Raw genomic sequence first — 18,982 nt, forward strand, 5'->3', positions numbered from 1 at the left:
CCCCCACCCATCCCCCAGAGTGCCGCGCGTGCGGAGCCCCCAGAGTGCCGCGCGCGCGGAGCGAGGCAGCAAGCATCAGCAGTCGCAATGGCGGTGGAGGCGTCGGGTTTGCGCGAGCAGCTTGAGCGCGCTCGCCAGAGCCTCCACAGCGTCGACGAGAACATCAAGAAGCTGACGGGACGCGACCCCAATGACTTGCGGTAAAGGCGGCGCGAGCTCGCGGATTTTGCCTTTTTGTTTGTTGCTGCCTTCACCGCCGTAGACGGCGAACAGCCGAGGCGGAGGCCTGGAGCGCGGCCTAGTGTTTGCGGGCGAGGCCTGCGGTGTGCGTGCGAGCTGGGGGGGGGGGTAAAGGTGGTGGGAGACGCCGAGATCGCTCGAAAACCTCGGACCCTAAGCACGGATCCCCCCGAGAGAGACCGACCCTCACGGTGGAGTCCCCCGCGAGTCGATGAGAGCCCGAGACGCTGTGGTTAGGAGAGCGGGCATGGTGGCAGCGCAGTGGGTAACACTTTTGGGCCTCGCAGCGGGAACAAGAGCTGGGTTCGATTGCCGACTGTGGGGTCTTTGCGTTGAATTTGTACCTCGACCCCTTCTGTTATGCACGACTTTCCTCCGGCTCCTTCCCATAACAAAAACAACCATACAATGTAATGAGTTTTGGCCAACCATGTTAATGGAGAAGGATTGCCTGCAAATTACAGCGCTGGACTCAATTTGGCTTACACGTAGCAACATAACCGCCGATTGTAAATACTTGTTAGAACCTTATTGAAAATTAATCTCGTCACACGGTATAAAAATACAATAGTAATAAGCGTACCAATGCAATGAAGGTGACACCGAGACCACGGGGAACTTGCGAGACTTTTAACGCTGAATGTGTGTGCGTGTGTGCGCAGGCCTGGACCGGGCAGGCGGTTGTCCCTCACGGGTGGACCCCAGGGCCTTGGCAGGGGGCGAGGAATGGGGCTTCTGAGGTGAGGCTCCATCACCGTCCAAATCCCCAAGCGCTTCACCGAGCACCGGGGGAGAGACCGTGATAAATTAAAGGAGTTTTAACTTGACCCTGAAAATTAAACACGCTGACGATTCGGTAATTTTGTCTTCGTTTATGTTGTCTCGGTAGGGTCCGTATTTTCCAGACCGTCTCATCTGTCGTTTCCGCCTCATATACTGTCTCTCATATTTGTAGTGTTGTCTGCCTTGTCTCGCTGTGTCGTTTATATTGTAATTTTATCTCGATTGTAGTATTGTCTTTCTCAGCTCCACCAGTTTCATGTGTACTGTCTTGTTCTGTTTAATCAATTTCGACCATTACCTTAATGAAAATATTTCTGTGACATTGGCTTGAATTGAAAATATACTGAAAGCTGAGTATAAGCATAAATACAAGGTAACATAAGCCATACAGCCTTGCATTGCACTGGTGGGCAAAGGGCAACTTCTGACAGAAGCATACGACTAAGGATATAAGGTCACTGGGGTTGCTCCAAAGGGAAGTGCTTATATTCAGCTTCTTCTGTTATCCGTTCTTGCATGCATGACTCGCAGTCATTAGAATCGATGTTCATTGGTGAATTGATACTATTCGAGGGACACCACAGCAGCGGTTTCCTTCGGAGGTTTCAAACCCACTATCCCACCCCTGTCCCTGCAGGCGTGGGCTCTCGGACACGGGGCTACTGGCAGGGATGGGCGGACCGCCGGCCAAGAAGAGAGATATGGATGGAGCGATGGGCAGGTAACCCCTTGCACCCCAGTGTAGTGTCTAATTTAGGGCCCACTTACTAGAGTGCTATTCGTCTCTATCACTCTCGTGTATAATGGTGCTGTCTGGCGCTTATTGTGTGGTGCTGACTGGTGTTGTGTGGTTCTGTGGTGCCGACTAATTATCGTGCTGTCTAGTGGTACACGGTGCTGGCTGTGGGTGCTTTATGGTGATACTAGTGTAGTACTGATCGTGGGGTGCTGACTGTGGTGGTGTGCGGTGCTCACCGTGGCTGTGTGCATTCAGGCCGGGGCCAGAGCGGCGGGTCCGACGTGAATCCCACCCCGAGAGCGACGCCGAGGACGACGAGGATGTGCAGAAGGTAACGGCTCGAGCAGCGTGATTGGGCGGTGCGTGTGTGGCGTGCCACAACTCGACCCATTAGTTAAAAAGTAATCCTTACACTCACAATGCAGACATTGCATCTTCCTCCCAGAAGTTAGTTATTTTGATTGATGCAATTTCATGAAATTATTTGGCTAATCCTCAAAACAATGTGATGGAGAAAATGCGGTTGGAATAAAATTAGACGTTATCGTGCAGATAAGATACATGGTACGCCACCACTATCCTTTTTAGCTCCCTCCCCAAGTCTCTTCTAAAAAGCTTCCTCTGCAACCTTGTGCATCAACACACACATGCCCTCATTGTTTCTGTTCTCTCCTTCCTTGCTCAGTCTCCCTCATTCCCTCCCGTTTCCTCCTGTGTGAACTATTTTACGTTTTTTACGTTATGGGCACATTATGTATGTTGTACAAATCAAGCAGTACAGAAAACAAAACAAAAATCCAGGGTGCTTAACATTTTTTTTGCACTTATATGGGACTCGTTTTTAAAGGAAAAAGAATGAATAATACACTATCATGAAAACAAATGTATGTTAATAGCTTAAAAATGTCAGTCTCCACTTGTTCGCCATCATTGTCAACACATACCTGGAATCTCCTTGTGGTATTGTTGCAAATTCTCGTAAATGTAAAAATTTTTTTGAAGCATCTTGTATTATATTTGTCAATTGAATTGTGACAATTTATGAAATAGCAGAAGGTGGGGTTGGATCATTACTTGACCGCTGGAAGTGGCGCGAGTGACGTTGTTTGACTCTCCCTCAGCCCGCAGTGCAGTCATCAGTGGTGAATACTGCCAAGGAGCGAACACGCCGAGACCTCATCCATGACCAGAACCCAGACGAAAAGGGACGGCAGAGGTAACCGCGCCCTGACACTGCGTATACCACTCGCACCACAGTTTGACCGGCAGGGTTCTCACCTAGCCGCCTGGGTTGAGGCGATCCCAGCCAACGAGAGCTGCGTATTTTCCATTGATTTATTATTTACTAGCGGGAAGTACCCGGCGTTGCCCGGGGGAAAAATATATTTCAAAACTTATCTTAAAATACAAAAAAGTTTTATGAATGTAAAAAGTATTTGCTTATGAATTTTACGTGTTTAGGAGAATGCAATATAAACTCTCATACTAAATAAGCAATGCAACTGTGAACCCAAATGATGGACCACATAATAAACCAGTGTGGTCTCCGTCTCTTCAATGGAGGAATAACAGGACTGCATGAGCTCTTCTGAAGCCCTTTCGTTGCCAGCAGACCTCAACATTGACATTTAGCTCCCCAAAAGTGCCATACGTAAGAAGACAAACAGAATATTTTTTTTTATAGTAGTTCATATTTATTTAGTGCCTTTCAGCAAGGCACTTCACAAAACACAGACAGCATATAATTTGGAAGAGGGAAATTGGGAGAAATGGGAAGAAGGGAGGTAGGGCAGGTAATGGCCGAGGCGAAAAAACTACGTCGCGCGGGTGGTGCCGTAAACAACCGTTGGCAGCCAGATCGCCAAGAGGACACTCGGCAGGCACGGAGTCAGGCAGGAGACTTGGGGATGGGGCGACGCGATGTGGGATGGCGAGGAAGCCATGCTGCATGAGCGCCGCCACGAACAGCCGCCTGCAGTCAGGCTGCCGAAATGGTACCCGGCAGGCGCGGGTGCAGGCAGGAGACCCGGGAAGGAAGCGATGTGCAGGCTGCACAGGGCGGCGTGGTGTTGGTGCAGCTCAGTGAGCACCCGCCGACAGCTGAACTGCCCTCCAGCAGGCATGGGGTCAAGCAGCACACGTGGGAGGGGAGCGGTGCCCCCAACCAAAGCAAGAGCCTCTCCAAAGTAATGGAAAACAAAATAGGGCCTCTCCAAAATAATGTAACTGCCACCTTTTGTTGACCCCACCCCTCTATCAAGAGCCTCTTTGTAAACAATGTTCCTAGTCGTGCCTGCTGGTGCAAAGTAATGTAAGTGTGTTTCATTGCCTACACAAGAGCATCCAACATCAAGCTGGCCATGACAAAAGCACGGAGTTGCCAAATTCAGTCGCACCACTTTTAAAGATTGTCCTTGCGCCTTGTTAATGGACATCGCAAAGCTGAGCTGGATGGGGAATTGAAGCCTTTTAAATTCAAAGACTGTCATTTGGGATTATAGGTATGCGAGGGAGAAAGAAGTCTTCACCCCTAGAATTGCCTGTAATGATTGTAGCTTTGATAACATTTGAATGTAATTTTTTCACAATTAACCTTGTGCAATTGCATAGTCTAGGTGGGTCCAAGTTTCTCAATAGCAAGACAGGTGCCCCAATTTTTAGTAGCAAGTTGTGTGGAGGTACACCCGGGAGCTTCAGAGAATGCAAGAATTCAACTGGATAGTGAACAATTTGATCATGGTCCAACACTGAGTCAATAGATTTGTAGGACTTGTTCTCTCCAGATAATTTCTGCAACAACATAGAATTTATTCTGTGAACAGCATCATTTCTTTGAGTCAAAATGACCCTCTCCTGTAGCCAGATAACATTTTGAAAGTGTTGTTGCATGTTTGGGTATACTTTTTCCTCCAGTTCCTCTTTCGAAGTGGAAAGGATGCGTTTAGCCATGGTGATAAGTCCATCTGTGCTGTCAGCAAGAATACTGCCATTTCCAATATCAAAAAGAGCTTCAGGAATGTTTCCTGCCTCTTGGTCTCCATGGAGATATGCACGCATGTTTGTAGTTAGTTTAAATTTTTTCACGTGCCTCCAGAGGAATGATGACTTGATGCAGGCACTTAACTCATCAGCTTTGGTTCCTCGAAGTACTACAGGCAAGGTTTGTCGGAAGTCACCAGCCATGAGAAAACTTACACCACCCATACTCCTGGAATTGTCACGGAGGTCCTGCAAAGCTGTGTTGACAGCCTCAAATACTCCCTTGTGGGACATGGTGCATTCATCCCACACTATTAATTCACAATTAACTAGGACTTGTGCAAGGGCAGTCCACTTAGAAATATTGCAAATAGGGTTTTCTTGTCGGGATAGATTCAATGGAAGCTTGAATATGAAATGGGCAGTTCTTCCTCCAGTAAGCAGAATTTCCGCATTCCCTGATGATGCCACAGCCAGGGCAATTTTCTCCCTCTGGCGAACCTTAGCCAGGAGCAGGTTGAGAACAAAGGTTTTCCCAGTACTACCAGGTGCATCAAGGAAAAATATGCCTCCATTTTTAGACTCAATGTCTTCCAAAATTGTTGTGTAGGCTTTTCTTTGTGCATCCATCAGCTTTGGTTCATTTTCCTCAAAGTTAAGAAGCTCTAAACCATCATAGGATATTTCACGTAGGATCTCTTGGGCAAGGGCATGCAGGTTGTCCCTGGAGGGTGTTGGTAGTCCGAAAGACTTTTGAGGTCTTTTTCACCAATGGAGTGAAGTTTTTCTTCAATGAGGATGAGGGCCTGGTTAAAGATGACATCAGAAAAGTTCACCTCGAGGTTGGGATTTTTTTTGTTGAGCTCTGTGGAGGATGTCCTCACTCATGCCTTCTTTGTATTTTTCCCAGAGTCCCATGGGGTTATGCAGAAGAGAAATCTCAGTTGAGAAGGGGACTGACTAACAGATGCTTCTATCATAGCTTTGTCAAGATGCTGATCATCAAGAATTCCACGAAGATGGCGAGCTTCCCTGTATGTTTGACAGACAACTCCTTCCACTGTTTATAGGTCTTGTAAATATTTTGGCCCTTTAACAACATGGAGAAGCATTTGCAGAAAGTAGCAATCCTGATTGTTGGGATTAACTGTGTAGACTCTGGCATCAGATTCACCGTCACCACATCACTTCCATTTTTTTAGCAGTCCATGTATTGTAGGAGGGAACTTTATGATAGAGCAGGTTGGCAGCAAATGGGTCACTTAGGCACCAAACAAAAACGCCATCAGGGTTGTATCTTGTGGAGCCAGGAACCTCTTCTTGGGCATTTCCTTCAGTGAAGTAGATGCGATGACCATTTTCGAGGTGAACTGCCAATTGGACCACTGTGGGGGAATGCTCGTGGATGGGGAAGCCAATAATTCTCCAAGTGGCCTCATTGCTGCTGATGTATCTTCCTTTAACAAAAAGTTTAACTTCATCCACACTTTGCCCCTCTTTTTGTAAGGCAAACACAGTCATGTCAGACCCTTTGTTGATGTATTTGCAAACATTTGATGGCTTTCACAGAATTGCAGAATTCCACATTAATGTGGGCCTCAAAGATTTTGCACAGAAGAGGGCAGTAGGGAACGATCCACTGGTTGTCAACCTTTATTTCAGAGTTAGTGCCAGGTCTGAGCGTTGTTTCAAATCCACCATCTTCAGTATTTCTGTGACGATATAGAGGATAGCCATCATGCCCTGTCTGAGTTTCTTTTAAGAAGTTTATTGGATACTTCTTGGTATACTTGTGGTCTTGCATACATGGGCCATATGGACCATTTGCTTGCAGACCACATCAAATAGGGCATGGTCTTTCTTGGGGGCAGGTAGCTCAGCACTGATAAATATGTCAATGTCACTTGCATTAATTTTTTCCCTCATCCATAGCAATGTGGGCATGAGGAACACCATGTTTTTGCCACTAAATGGTGTGAAAGTTACATCTTGTCTTGATTTGAAGCTTTCGTGACTGCAGGAATCCATACTCTTTGGTTTTGATAAATGTCCCGTCGCCTCCGCAGATCTTACTCTGCCCCCCCCCATCTCTAGCCCCGCCCATGTACCCTACCTATATAGTCTATATAACCTCGTGCCACGGCAGCTCTCTACCTTCTTCAGCAGTTATTTCTTGCTGTAGTTGTCCCACCTGATGACGATTGCTTGTGTTGCGATCGAAACGTCGTGATTTGTTTGATTTTATTTCTAACTACGTGACTTTACCGAAAGAACCAAAGAGTACATCTTGTCTTCCCAAAGACGCTGCCTTCCTTTGTTGTAATAAGCCTCATGAGTTCATCAACTTTGAGTTTAAACACCCTTGCAATTATGTCATGTCTCTCTGTTGGCTTTTGGTTTTGATAAAGCTCAACCTGGATCTCCTTCCATTTTGGATTGCAATTGAAGGTGATAAAGAGATCGGACCTGCCATATTGCCTGATATAGGTCATTGCATCTTGAAGCCTCTCATGCATGTATCTTGGTCCACCTGTGAAGGATGAAGGCAAAATAACTAATCTCCCCATATTCTGAGCGTTTGCATCTCCATCAGAATTGATAGCGTCCCTGAGATGAACATACTGTTCTACACGCAGGCGTTTTTGATTGAGTTGAATGTAAAGAAGGTGCTCACTCAATATTGGCATATTCATCCGCAACATACTGGTGAAAGAGGTTGGCGCACCTTAATATATGGTTTCTTCTGTCCATGATCATGAAGGAATAGAAGTCCTTAGAGGAGACAGTTTGTGAGGATGATTTTGTCCCGTTGCTTTGATTTGAGGAATCTGGAAGGTGGTACCCATCTTGCCCTTGCCACAGTATCATGGGGTATTGTAGGGCATCATATGCTCTGTTTGTTTCAGGAATTCGTTTGATGGTGTTGTCTTGGTATCGAAGCACAATGTCTCTCTTACCATGTTCTTCACCCACCATAAGAACAGCAACCTCACCACAAGTTGGGGCATTCAATCTCCGTGCGTGCTCCCCCCTTGGGACCTCGGATGCACTGATTACAACCTGATAATCATTGGAGGTGACTTGTTGTGCTGCATGTTTGAAACTTGTAATCAACAAATTGTGTTGGTTGAGCATCCCTTGGAGGGACAGGACAATTTCTCGTCTGGCACCAGGAACATTGCTGCATCGCTGGTTGCCTTTCTGACCTTCATCTCCCATGAAGTATATCTGAAGAAACTTTGGTTCTTCGCCAGGCAGTGGCTGAATGGATCGATTCGATGATAGACTTGGCTTTGAACTTTGAATGTGAGCATAAATCCTGGCTCCACTATCTCCTTTGTTCCACCAAAATAAGTAATTTGAACGCAAGAATTGTACTTCCTGATGTTGGTCAGAAAGTGTTTAGACTCAGGGGTATGGGCCAGATACCGAGGATTTCAGTTGCTTAGGGGGCAGCTGCACAAGTCAAAGTTTGACTTTTCCATCACTGCAGCACATTCCCTTGGATTCTCCTTTCCACTTTTTAGCACCACATTCTGCGCAAGTAATTGACACAGAGCCGAATATCACCATAGATTGATAATCGATCTCTGGTTGATGACTTAAAGCTGCTCTGTTCCAGTCCAGGTTATTTCTTCCTGCTCTTGATGCAGCAGCATGACGGACTTGCTTCTGGCGTGCCGTTTTCTGATGTTGTGGTTTCTCAGCCCGTGCTGCTGCAGTGCCCGTGCAGTTTCTGGCTTGTCTAAATGCACTCGGATCAGGATTTTCTTCAGCCTGTGCTGCAGCAGTGGCTGTGCATTCTCTGGCTTGTCTCCATGCATGCTGTTCAGGATTTACCTCAGCCTGGGCTGCTGCAGTGCCTTCGTTGTTTGGTTGAGAAAGTTGTTTTGGTGCCAGAGTGCCACTCTCTTTGTGTGTTTTTTTTCTTGGAGAGGCTTGATTTGTATCTTTTTGGCATTTTTTCTGCTAAGGAGAACCTCCCTCCCGTCACCACTCGGCAAGCTTGTTTGTGTAACCGGCCTGGCCTATCCCTCTCCTCCCGTGATCTTTATTTCCAAGTGTTCTTCAGAGGAGCATTCGTGCATCTGTTATTATGACCAGATGTATACCAATCAACCCCAATTCACACCACATCACTGCTCAACCCCTATACAGTCCACCCAAATCGCAATAATGATAACACTTGCTTATATTAAATACACGTTCAACATCTAACATCTGAAAGATTTAACATTGAACAAAACTATCTTATAAATATCTAGATTATTTTCTAAGTGCGGTTTTCTAGTCAGCCACTGTGATAATACGGCACAGATTAAAGAAAATAATACAATATTTTATAATCCAATTATATTAATTTAAATACATTCGGCAAATCATTTGAATTACCATAAATATATAAATAACTTGTTTTTATGAGCAAATCAAAACAATATCTACCAAAAACGAAATATAATGATGCTCCTTCCATCAGTTCACTGTTAAAATATAAGCTGCCGGATGGTTATTGTATAAGGGTTAATTTTCCCAACAATAACAATTTATATTCTTAGTTCTTCCGGTAAAGTTACGTAGAAGGGAAATAAAATAATAAAAATAAAACATAATAAAAATTATCACGACGTTTCGGCGACAACGGCTGCTTGCGTTGTCACCCTTACAGTACTATATAAGTAATTATACTGACCCTATGAACTTAAACAAGTATAAAAATAATAAGAAAGTACGTTTACGATGTTGTTGCTGCCATTTTTTTTATTTGCTGCGAGCAAAAGGGTTAAATAAATAAAATAAAACTCATAAGAAATCAACTTATCATACCTGTAACTATGAGCAGATGCACACCAATTAACCCGAATTTACATAACCTCTTGACGGGACAAGTGTTAATATTCTAGAACGAAGACCAAATTACTTTATTTAATTACTAAAATAGTGACTTAAAGCTTTTGTGACTGCAGGAATTCATATTCTTTGGGTCTTTCGGTAAAGTCACGTAGATGGGTTCAAAGAAAATTGCAAAAAAACTACGACGTTTCGATCGCAACACAAGCGGTCATCAGGCCGACCGCTTGTGTTGCGATCGGAACGAATAAAAATAGTAAAATGATTTTTAAATATCAAATTTTTTACCGTGAATATATTTACTATCATCAAACATTGCTTAATCCCTATCATTTAATATTAAATAACAGTAATACTAATTATTAAACAGTAATATTTATCTATGTTTCAACGGGGCTGTAAATCTGTGTGTCTTACCTTACAGTGTCCACACGAATGAGAATTCCCCCCTCCCACCGATCGTGTGTGTGCATTGCTAGGGCAATCACCGGTCAGCGTTTCGCGCATGCGCAGATGCGTGCTTTGGTGCGCGCTCAGCGTAGTTATATAATAATACATAGGAATAAATTGTTAATTAAACTACTTGAAAGTTGACGGATGTGAAATACGAATAGTGCTGGCTCACCACGGGCCTTATCACGTGGTATCTGGGTAATTTTTTTATGCCACCACCCCACAGTTTGTGAGTTATATCCGTCACCAGTTTCGTACACACACAGACAGAGAGGCAGACAGGCAAAATATTACGTTTATAGGTAAGATGACAAGGCTTGAGCTGTGATGCACATCGTGCTATGTTTATTACTGGTGTTTCCATTGACCATCTGACGATTAGAAATGTGTTACTGTCTCTCTAAATGAACAGCTAAGGCTGGCAGCCCTGGAAACGTGGTGTCATAACCACTGAATTGTTTCTGTTATTTTTAGGAATCGGCGAATGTTTGGGCTGTTAATGGGGACCCTGCAAAAATTCAAGGCCGAGGCATCGGAGGAGAACGAAAAGGTGTGGTTCCCCCTTGTATCCCGCACGAGGCCACATCCCACACCCTCCATACACTCATGGCAGTGATCGCGTTTAGGAGCTCGTATACGCGCCATAGCCACACTCCGCTGCCCCCACAGCCCTAACGTCAGCGCTGGTGTCTTGTTGGCCGCAGCAAAAGCGGCGGCACGAGATTGAGGCGAAGGTCGAGGAGCAGGCGGAGGAGGAGCGGCGCGCTCTGGCGCTGGAGCGGCGTGAACTGTTTGAGGAGCGGCGCAACCAGCAGGCAACGCTGCGCCTGCTCGAGGTCAAGGTGCAGCTGGCGCACCTGGTAAGACCCCCACCCCCATCACAGCCACCATCGCCGCGTACCAAGTTTATCGCTGTAGGCCGTGCCTGAGAAACACGTGTTTAGCGGCGTCCTGCGTGCCACGTGTCTCTTGTGGCAGCAAGAGGAGTGGGATGCACACAACCAGAAGCTGCTCCCGTTCATCCGCACCAAGACGAAGCCGCAGATGTTCTTCCTTCCGGCCAAGATGAGCCCTGACACGCAAAAGCTGCTGGAGGAGTCGCAAAAGACTCTGAGTGGTAAGGCAACCATCCCACGGTTGGGCGGTGCTGGGCTTGCGGTACAGACAATTAATCAACGAGTCGAGATTTGTATGTGACCGTGTTTCACATTGCTTGTGTATGTGCACGCACGCCTTGCCAGATGAGTTTGCGAAACGACGCGCCGACTTCCTGGAGGAGATTGAAAGAATGGAGGTGCGGCCACGACGCGCGAGGATCCGGGGGCGGTTGGGTCCCACGCCGGACGGAGACGGGGATCTGGGGGGCGGCCCCCCCTGGCTGGGGGAGGGCCCTGAGACAGAGGACGCGGAGGGTAAGGCGAAGATGGGGCGCGTTGGAGAGGACACGGATGCAGCGCCGGTGCAGGATGTAGAGATGTCGGGCGGCCCCGAGGGTGAGGGGGGGCAGGCAGGGCAGGAGCAACCAGAGCAGGAGAAGGGCAGCTTCGAGGCCAAGCACCAGGAGGAGGGGATGGAGGAGGGGGAGGTGGGGGAGGTAGGGGAGAGGGCCCAGCCTGAAGGGCAGGAAGTGAGTAAGCCTGAAGAGACAAAGACACCGGTGGCCAAGGAGGCGAGTAGCGAGAGGCGCAGGGAGAGCGATCGTGGGCAGCGAATCCGCATCGTGCGGCGGGGGCCGGAGCGTGACCGGGGGGGCAGCCCAGACAGGCGGCGCGATGGCTGGGACCGGCGCAGGGGGGCCATGGGATTCGGGGGCAGCCGCAGCCACGAGAAGGCCGGCTCGGGAGCGGGACGGCGGCGGCGCCATAGCTCGGAGCGGGGACGTCGGGAGCGGGAGCCGGTGCGGCGGAGCCCCCGCCCGCGCTCGCCCCGTCACGCGCGCCACTTGGAGCGCGGTGACAAGAACGAGACCAACAGGAAGGTCAGGGCTGGGTCCGACGGGGACAAGAAGGGGGGGCACAGTGGGGAGGGGGGGCACAGGGGGGAGAGGCGGCGCAGGCTCTCGGAGGGCGGGGCTCGTCGCAGGCATAGCGAGGGGCACAGGGGAGCCGAGGCCGGAAAGCGGTTTTCCTCGGAGGGCAGCGCCGAGAAAGGTAAGGAGGCAGAGGCCGCAGGGCAGCAGGGCGACACAACAGGGGAGGATGTGCAGATGATGGTGCCAGCGGCGGAGACGGAGGGTCAGGAGGAGCCAGGGACACAGGCAGTGGAGTCGTAGGGGGAAGTTAAGCCCCGGGGCCGTCCCTCAACATTGGTAAGTATGGGGGGGGGGGGGGGTTCCGTGGCCTCGCCAGGGCTCGGCAGGGCCCTAAGAGCGATGATCTGCCAGACGCCCATGGTGTGCACTGGGCTTCTCGCGGATGTCAACGACCACGTCCCTGCGAACGGCAGCACTTCTGCACGGCCTTGCGCGTTTCATGCCGGGGACAGAGACTCCTCTTATGATCTCGGTGGGGAATGCGAGGCTTTTCACTTGTTGAACGTGCGGTGTTTCTGTCAAGTAACCGAGTGTACACTTTTAATCAGGACTCTGGTTCCCTTCCGCACTTGGAGCTGTGCTATAAGAGTCGCATCAAGGCTCCTGCACCTGGCCCCATGCGTGTTTTATGCGGTCACTATTCCATGCAGCTCGAGACAATGTTTATAAGTTGGACATTTTGGATAAATAAATTGTTGGGCGTGAATGGAGTGGTCTTGTTATTTTATCGTCTGCGTCTTGCCTGCCCTACACTGGACACTTTTCGTTGGTGCATCTGCGTCCACACACAGACTACGTCAACCCAGGACTTCATGAACCCAAAGACTGCACCTGGAGACTTCGCAATCCCAACGTCTTTGCAAATTCAGATCATTCAGCAGCTCTGCGTATTAAATTTACAATCTCCATCACCACTCTTTGGATTTCATGAGTGAGGCGGTAGTGACATTACTGCAAAAAATATGACTGGAAAATCAAATAATTAAAGATACTGCTGTCAATCAAGTTATTGAGTTGCCAGCCAGGGTGGTCAGTGGATGTGACAAGCAACATCGTGGGGGGTGGGGTGGCGGTATTGGTGGCAGACCCTTTACTCCCAGGATGCGTGTGCACACTGGCCCCCCGAATCTGCAATGCACAGATACTGATGAGACATGATGAAAGTATCACTGCCAAAAGCCACTGCGGTGGGAAATGCCGACCAGAGGTGAGAAAAGATGGTAGAAACTTTTATTTTCACGTTTTGGATGGGGCAAACAGACTTGGCTGTCCTCACGAAAGCACAGAAGCTTCCGGTGATAAAACCCCTTTTCTCCTTTCCCTAATAGATTGTTCCGCTGGGATCGAGCTATGGCTACAGTGGACTCAGCTCCTCTTCACAGCAGCGGTGTTCCTGCCCACGGGGTGGCCCGCTTATTGACGGGGTGCCCGTCCCCACGTCCCCGCGAAACACGTGGCACGGCGCGGACAAACTCGGCATTGATCTCCGCCAAGCGGGGGCTCTGAGGGGGAGGGGTAGAGATCGGTCTTTAATCCCCCGACATCCCCCCACGTGCCCGCATCTGGAATCATTCGTGTTCGAGAGAGCCGTGGGGGGCCCCCGTGGTTAGCTGCTCGAGTCCCCAGAACCGAGGCCGGGTTCAGCGGCAGCGGGAGCGTGATTCGTTCATTTCGATTCGAGAATAACTCCGATCCTATGTGCCAAGATATAAATACATATATGTCTAGGTCTCATACTCTTAGTTCTTTCTTTTTTTATAAACATTTTTTTTTTATTTTAATTAAAATTTTTACCTACGTGACTTTACCGAAAGAACTAAGAGTATGAATCATTGCAGTCACGAAAGCTTCAAATCTAGAAATATCTAGGTCTAGCATACCAATGCCATGAAGCGGTACTTTTGAAAGCAAATTCAGCCCGTTTGTTTCTGAGCAGATTTGGGCTTTTTTAACAATGCTGCTGAAGTATAATTCAGCAGAATTATAATTAAGATAATTATCAGTTCTTCGTGGCTATTGGCTTGAAGCAATACCGCAAATAAACTCGTGGTTGTGGAGATTAGGGCTCGGAACAAATTTAAGCAGAACTTCGTGCGGTCTCCACTTCCCATGGTTATATATAAAGCGTTTCCAGTCCACCTGCCTATACAGAGTACCGTGATGACTTTTCGTGCCAATACTGCACAGCCGAATTTGTTGAAACAAGCACACTGGACATGTTTCGACCGTCTTGGGTCTCATCAGCAGCCTGCAGTCATGTTAAATGATTCGCAAACACGAATCTGCGTTTATTGTGAGAAAAAAAATCGATACGAATAGATGCATCAACTCGTCCAAGTGAGCGCAGTGCCGTGAGCGAGCACCTGTTCAGGCCGAGCGCGCTGTGGCCAGCATCATGCCGGGCCCCCTTTGTCTCTCCAATAATGATGTTTACACACCGAAGCGGGTACACATCCAAGGCTGAGTCGAACTATGGGAGGTACATCACCTAGTTCAGCTATCACCACTGATGCGAGCCGTTTTCTCTAGCGGGGATCGTAGCGCGAGCGTGCTAACTCCTGCGCCACGACTCCAAGGACAAAGATCCCCCATATAGCCTTAACAGACTGTAGGGGCAAGTGCTGTTAGCGAGCACAATCATTCTATACGCACACTCGCGCGCACACACCTTGAAACCATCAAGCGATCTCCAGTCATGCTCGCAACGATTTTTGGCGAGCCATCGAACATAAATGGTCATCGCATCGCACGCTTTCCGATGTGCTTCTGCGGTCGTCTGGAACGCTCTTCCTTGCGATATTAGGAAGCCACTGGAGATATGCACTTTTAAATCTAGATTTAAAACTAATTTCTTCAGAACTCCTTTTTGCGTTTAGTTCGTTGTCCTTCCCTCACATCCGATTAGCACGGTTGGATACGTATGGTGCGAAAGAAGTTAAACAAGTTCAAGGCGATCTATGAGAAGCCAAGGGCCGGTTCAGATAATCGTCACTGGTGTTAAGTGGGAATCGAACTCTGGTTCTTAGCGCGCTAACCGCTGCGCCACCGCTCCGCACACATACGCACGCACAGCCATACGCGTTCACACACAGCACAGCAAGGCGGCCGGGGCAGCCCCCGTGCCCGGAGGCGCCGCCACGCACCCGCCACATTCTTCCCAGAGGCCGCCCTCCCCTTTACCCCCCCCGCCTCCATTCCTTCATCCCCCCCCCAGGCTGCTGTGGCTCGGAGGGAGATCGGAGCTCAGGTCAGTGTCTCTGTGGATCTGCGCCATGTGGAGCTCTCTGCTGTGCGTCGTGCTCCTGGCGGCCGGGGCCGTGTCCTTCGACAAACTCTCCAACTCCAAGCGCTGCGCGGACCCCGAGTGCAGCTGTGAGTACACCTGGCGCACCTGGCGGTGGTGGTGGTGGGGGGGGCTATGCCTGGAGGGATTGCCGTGGTGATGCAGCGGAATACGTGCGGTAGCCCGCGGCATCTGGGGCTGTGAGTACACACATACCTGGGCATGCGTGTGCACCTGAGTTGGCGAGTATTCACACCTGGAGATGCGAGTACACCTGGGTAAGGTTAGTACACACACACCTGGGGATGTGAGGACTGACTTTTAGATATAGCCATAGTGAGTGCTGTGGTGAGTACTGTGGTTATAGGTATGTGGTTAGAGCTGCGGATGTAAGTACCATGATTATAGGGAGGTGGTTATAGCTGCGGATGTGAGTTCCGGGAGCACGCGGTATTTGTTAGAGCCCCGGTGTCAATCCGCTGGTGGATGAAACACCACCTACGCCGTATCATTCATGGGGGTGATTTGCGTCATACTTCACCACGCTGCTGGACCGTGCGGGTCGGAGACGCGGGGCCACGAGATCGGCTGTAGCGTTAATTATGTCGTTGTGGTAATAGGTGGGAGTGTCGATTCACGCGGTGGTCGTGAACGTTGTGGATTTGAAGTGGATGAGAGGGAAATAGCTATGGGCGTCCCACGCGGCTTTGAGCAGTGGGAGGAGGCGGCGAGGGTACAGCTGGAGCGTCACGTGACTCGGGCCCCCCTAAGAGGGGGGCACCCCGACGCTTGGGGGTCTCGCTGATATGACCCCCACCACGTGCCTCCCGCAGACGCCATCTCCGTGGGCGAGGTGGTCACCGACCACGAGGCTTCGGACTGTCGCTTTCTGAACCTCAAGGCTCGCCAGGTGGTGTTCGTCTTCTCCAAGCTCAAGCCTGCGCAGCTCGGGGCCCCCGAGTACTGGGCCGGCAGCGTGAGTCCCCCCCTCCCCCCTTCCCCCTCGAGTGAGGGCCCGGATAGATTTCCTGCGACCACGGCGGACGACCGTATTCAGGGGGGTCTGTGGCCAGTGGCGGCGTTAGCCTATCGGGGGTGCCACCAACAGGTAATTTTGCCACCCACCCACTCTGAATTTACAAAACTCATGGTAAATTGAAAGGTAAGATAAATATAGACACATAGAGATACGTGGTGCCATGAGAGAGGACATGCAGACTAACATATAGACGTGAATTGGCTTGTTCTGGTTGTTCGGAGTAGCATCTGAGAAGATATTTGATATACCCCAATTCCCCCCTTCCCTCTGAACTGCATGGGTCACTAAGCTTTTACTTTGTTTGTTTATGCCTAGCACCACTACTGCCCACACGCGAGTCAATCCCACGCGTGTCGCGTTCAGTAAACCATTCCAGTACCAATAATCAGGGCTTCATTTATCGTTATGGTTGTGACGATGCCACAGCCACAGCGAGAGGTGTAAACGGTTGATGTGGTGTGCCGTGTGTGGAAGTATTTTATGGGTCGCCGACCCAGCTGACATAATTCCCCAATACGAAGGGTCGTCCATGGGGGGAGGGGCGTACGGGGCCTGGGGCAAACCACACCGTGTGGGCCCCCAGACGCATTCAAAATAAAACGGAACTATTACATCTGACACACTGATGTCGAATCGCGCCCCCCCCCCCCCCCAAAAGCACGGGGCCCGAGGCGGTCACCGCGATTCGCCGTACCCTCGGGAGGGCTCTGTCGATATTCATGTCGTTGCACACGTCCGGACTGAAGAACCTCGTCTGCTCTGGTGTTGAGAGTCTCTGTCTCTCTTGAGAATGATATCAATATTCAGGAGACACATCTCTCCCTATTCCTTGGTGACGCATGTCCCACGACATACATGCGCATGTTATCAATATCGCACAAGTCTGTTCCTTAAGGGCACCCCCGCTCGTTGTAATACGACAGTGACTTGTCCTATGGATTAGGACAAGTCACTGTCGTATTACAACTTGCTATCGCCATAGCAATGTGGAATTTCCACTACTGAGAGCTGTAAAGAGGAGACGGACACCACGCACTCTCGTTTGAACGTAAATCCACTTTGACATGTTGACTGCGCCTCGATTGTGAACAATCATCATTCATGTTATATCCACTGCTGGATGAATGCCTCACCAAGCTGTTTCCATCTCTTACGGTCCATTAAACTTTAAAGCAGGGTCGCCGGTACGTTCGCATTGTAACTATTGCGTCGTCTGTGTAAGCGCCACTCAGATTAAGTTTTAGTGTGTTTTTCGGCAAGGTACATGCAAAGAAGTATAAAATCAGGGCTTCATTTCAGCCGTAGCAGTCCTGGCCTGCGCTCCATAAAATGTGTCCGCACCTTGACTTGCATCGTAAAGCGTGTTGTCAAGGGGTGGGTCAGGGAACGTTTCAGGGGAGACGAGTTTAACCGTGAAACATTCCCAAATCGCAGGTTACAAGAGGTATTGTAATGTGGATACTAATGACCAATTAACCGTGTCTTTGAGATCCTGTACCGGGCAGGCGAGTAGGGCCCTCCCCTGCCCTCATCCGTGCGGGGGCCCTGCCCCCCCCCTCCTCTCTCTTCCCCGTGGCTGCCCCTCTAGGTGTACAATGACCAGTACGCGGACTACGCGGCGCCCCTCGGCTACTTTCCCAGCAAAGTGATCAACGAGACGCGGGTCTTCCACAAGATCCGTCACGAGTACTCCACCGACGTGCGTCTCCTCCCACACCGCCTACAACGCGCATGCCACGTGCACTTGGACAACCGTCAACGCCACTTTGCAGGAGCACCATAACCACTCACGCACGCACGCAGCATCCACTACCACCGCCAACACGACGAGACGGCCCACGATCCAGCGTCTCCTCTATTCGCGAACTCACCAGCGCCAACTCCATCACCACTCCCACCTTCTCCCTCCCTCTTGCAGGAAAACGACTTCGCCTGCGATGAGGCGTGAGCGGGGCCGCGGGAGTGGCCCCCTACGCGGAGGGCGAGGACTCGAGCTGGATATGAAGCAGCGTTCTCCCGCGTGATCTACCGCGTGCACACCGCGGTGTTTATACCGACGACACGTGTAGACCGTGCGCATGTAATCCCACGTGTTAGTAGTAGTGGTGACTCAATAAAGACGTCGAGAAATCCATCCTCCGAAATGCGTCCTCGTCTCTATCGCGGGTTTAGCTCGCAAATGTTGCCACATTAATTCGTGCACGATCATTAATTAACTCTCACCTGGTCACAATAATCAACAATCGCCTATGTACGTTAACCCGTGCAAACTTAATTTAGCATGCACATGTGCTCGGTTAATTAGCACTCAACTGTGCTAGGTGAATTAGCACTCAACCATGTTAGGTTAATGAATTAGTCCCCAACAGCCCCGGGTAAAGTAACCCGAGTCGGATAAAACCTCAGTTGGTCCCCAATTCTAAATCTACTGTTTATACGCACGCCCAGGGCTGGGGACTCATGAATGCCGCCGGCGATAGTCGCGATTGTGGACCACACGAGAATGGGGTTACCGGCAGCGCGTAACAACTACGCTACTGGAGGAAGAGGTGGCGATCATCATCCTCCTCCTCTGTGCGTATCCCA

At 49.6% G+C, this 18,982-nt stretch overlaps 2 protein-coding genes across 2 annotated transcripts; both read left to right on the forward strand.

The window, feature by feature from the left end:
- On the forward strand, positions 1-12,780 carry LOC144727293 (uncharacterized). Its single transcript, XM_078606021.1, has 9 exons — positions 1-200; positions 903-980; positions 1,661-1,744; positions 2,018-2,093; positions 2,884-2,978; positions 10,517-10,592; positions 10,747-10,902; positions 11,021-11,159; positions 11,284-12,780. The coding sequence occupies exons 1-9, from the start codon at positions 88-90 to the stop codon at positions 12,312-12,314; spliced, it is 1,848 nt and encodes a 615-aa protein (XP_078462147.1). The 5' UTR covers positions 1-87; the 3' UTR covers positions 12,315-12,780.
- Positions 12,781-13,339: 559 nt separating this feature from the next.
- Positions 13,340-18,530, forward strand: LOC144727294 (otoraplin-like). Its single transcript, XM_078606022.1, has 5 exons — positions 13,340-13,498; positions 15,289-15,446; positions 16,191-16,333; positions 17,985-18,095; positions 18,315-18,530. Exons 1-5 carry the CDS (start codon positions 13,425-13,427, stop codon positions 18,342-18,344), a joined length of 516 nt encoding a protein of 171 aa, XP_078462148.1. The 5' UTR covers positions 13,340-13,424; the 3' UTR covers positions 18,345-18,530.
- Positions 18,531-18,982: the final 452 nt, after the last annotated feature.

This window comes from Lampetra planeri, chromosome 25 (assembly GCF_965212315.1).
Source record: "Lampetra planeri chromosome 25, kcLamPlan1.2.h2, whole genome shotgun sequence".
NCBI lineage: Eukaryota > Metazoa > Chordata > Hyperoartia > Petromyzontiformes > Petromyzontidae > Lampetra > Lampetra planeri.

What these genes read in the sequence shown, in the direction of transcription:
- LOC144727294 (XM_078606022.1), top strand. Translation starts at nt 13,425, where the DNA reads ATGGCTACAGTGGACTCAGCTCCTCTTCACAGCAGCGGTGTTCCTGCC. An exon ending in CGCGGACCCCGAGTGCAGCT is followed by an intron (nt 15,447 to 16,190) that starts GTGAGTACACCT and finishes TGCCTCCCGCAG; the next exon opens with ACGCCATCTCCGTGGGCGAG. An exon ending in CCGAGTACTGGGCCGGCAGC is followed by an intron (nt 16,334 to 17,984) that starts GTGAGTCCCCCC and finishes CTGCCCCTCTAG; the next exon opens with GTGTACAATGACCAGTACGC.
- LOC144727293 (XM_078606021.1), top strand. Translation starts at nt 88, where the DNA reads ATGGCGGTGGAGGCGTCGGGTTTGCGCGAGCAGCTTGAGCGCGCTCGC. An exon ending in CATCGGAGGAGAACGAAAAG is followed by an intron (nt 10,593 to 10,746) that starts GTGTGGTTCCCC and finishes TGTTGGCCGCAG; the next exon opens with CAAAAGCGGCGGCACGAGAT. An exon ending in GTCGCAAAAGACTCTGAGTG is followed by an intron (nt 11,160 to 11,283) that starts GTAAGGCAACCA and finishes ACGCCTTGCCAG; the next exon opens with ATGAGTTTGCGAAACGACGC.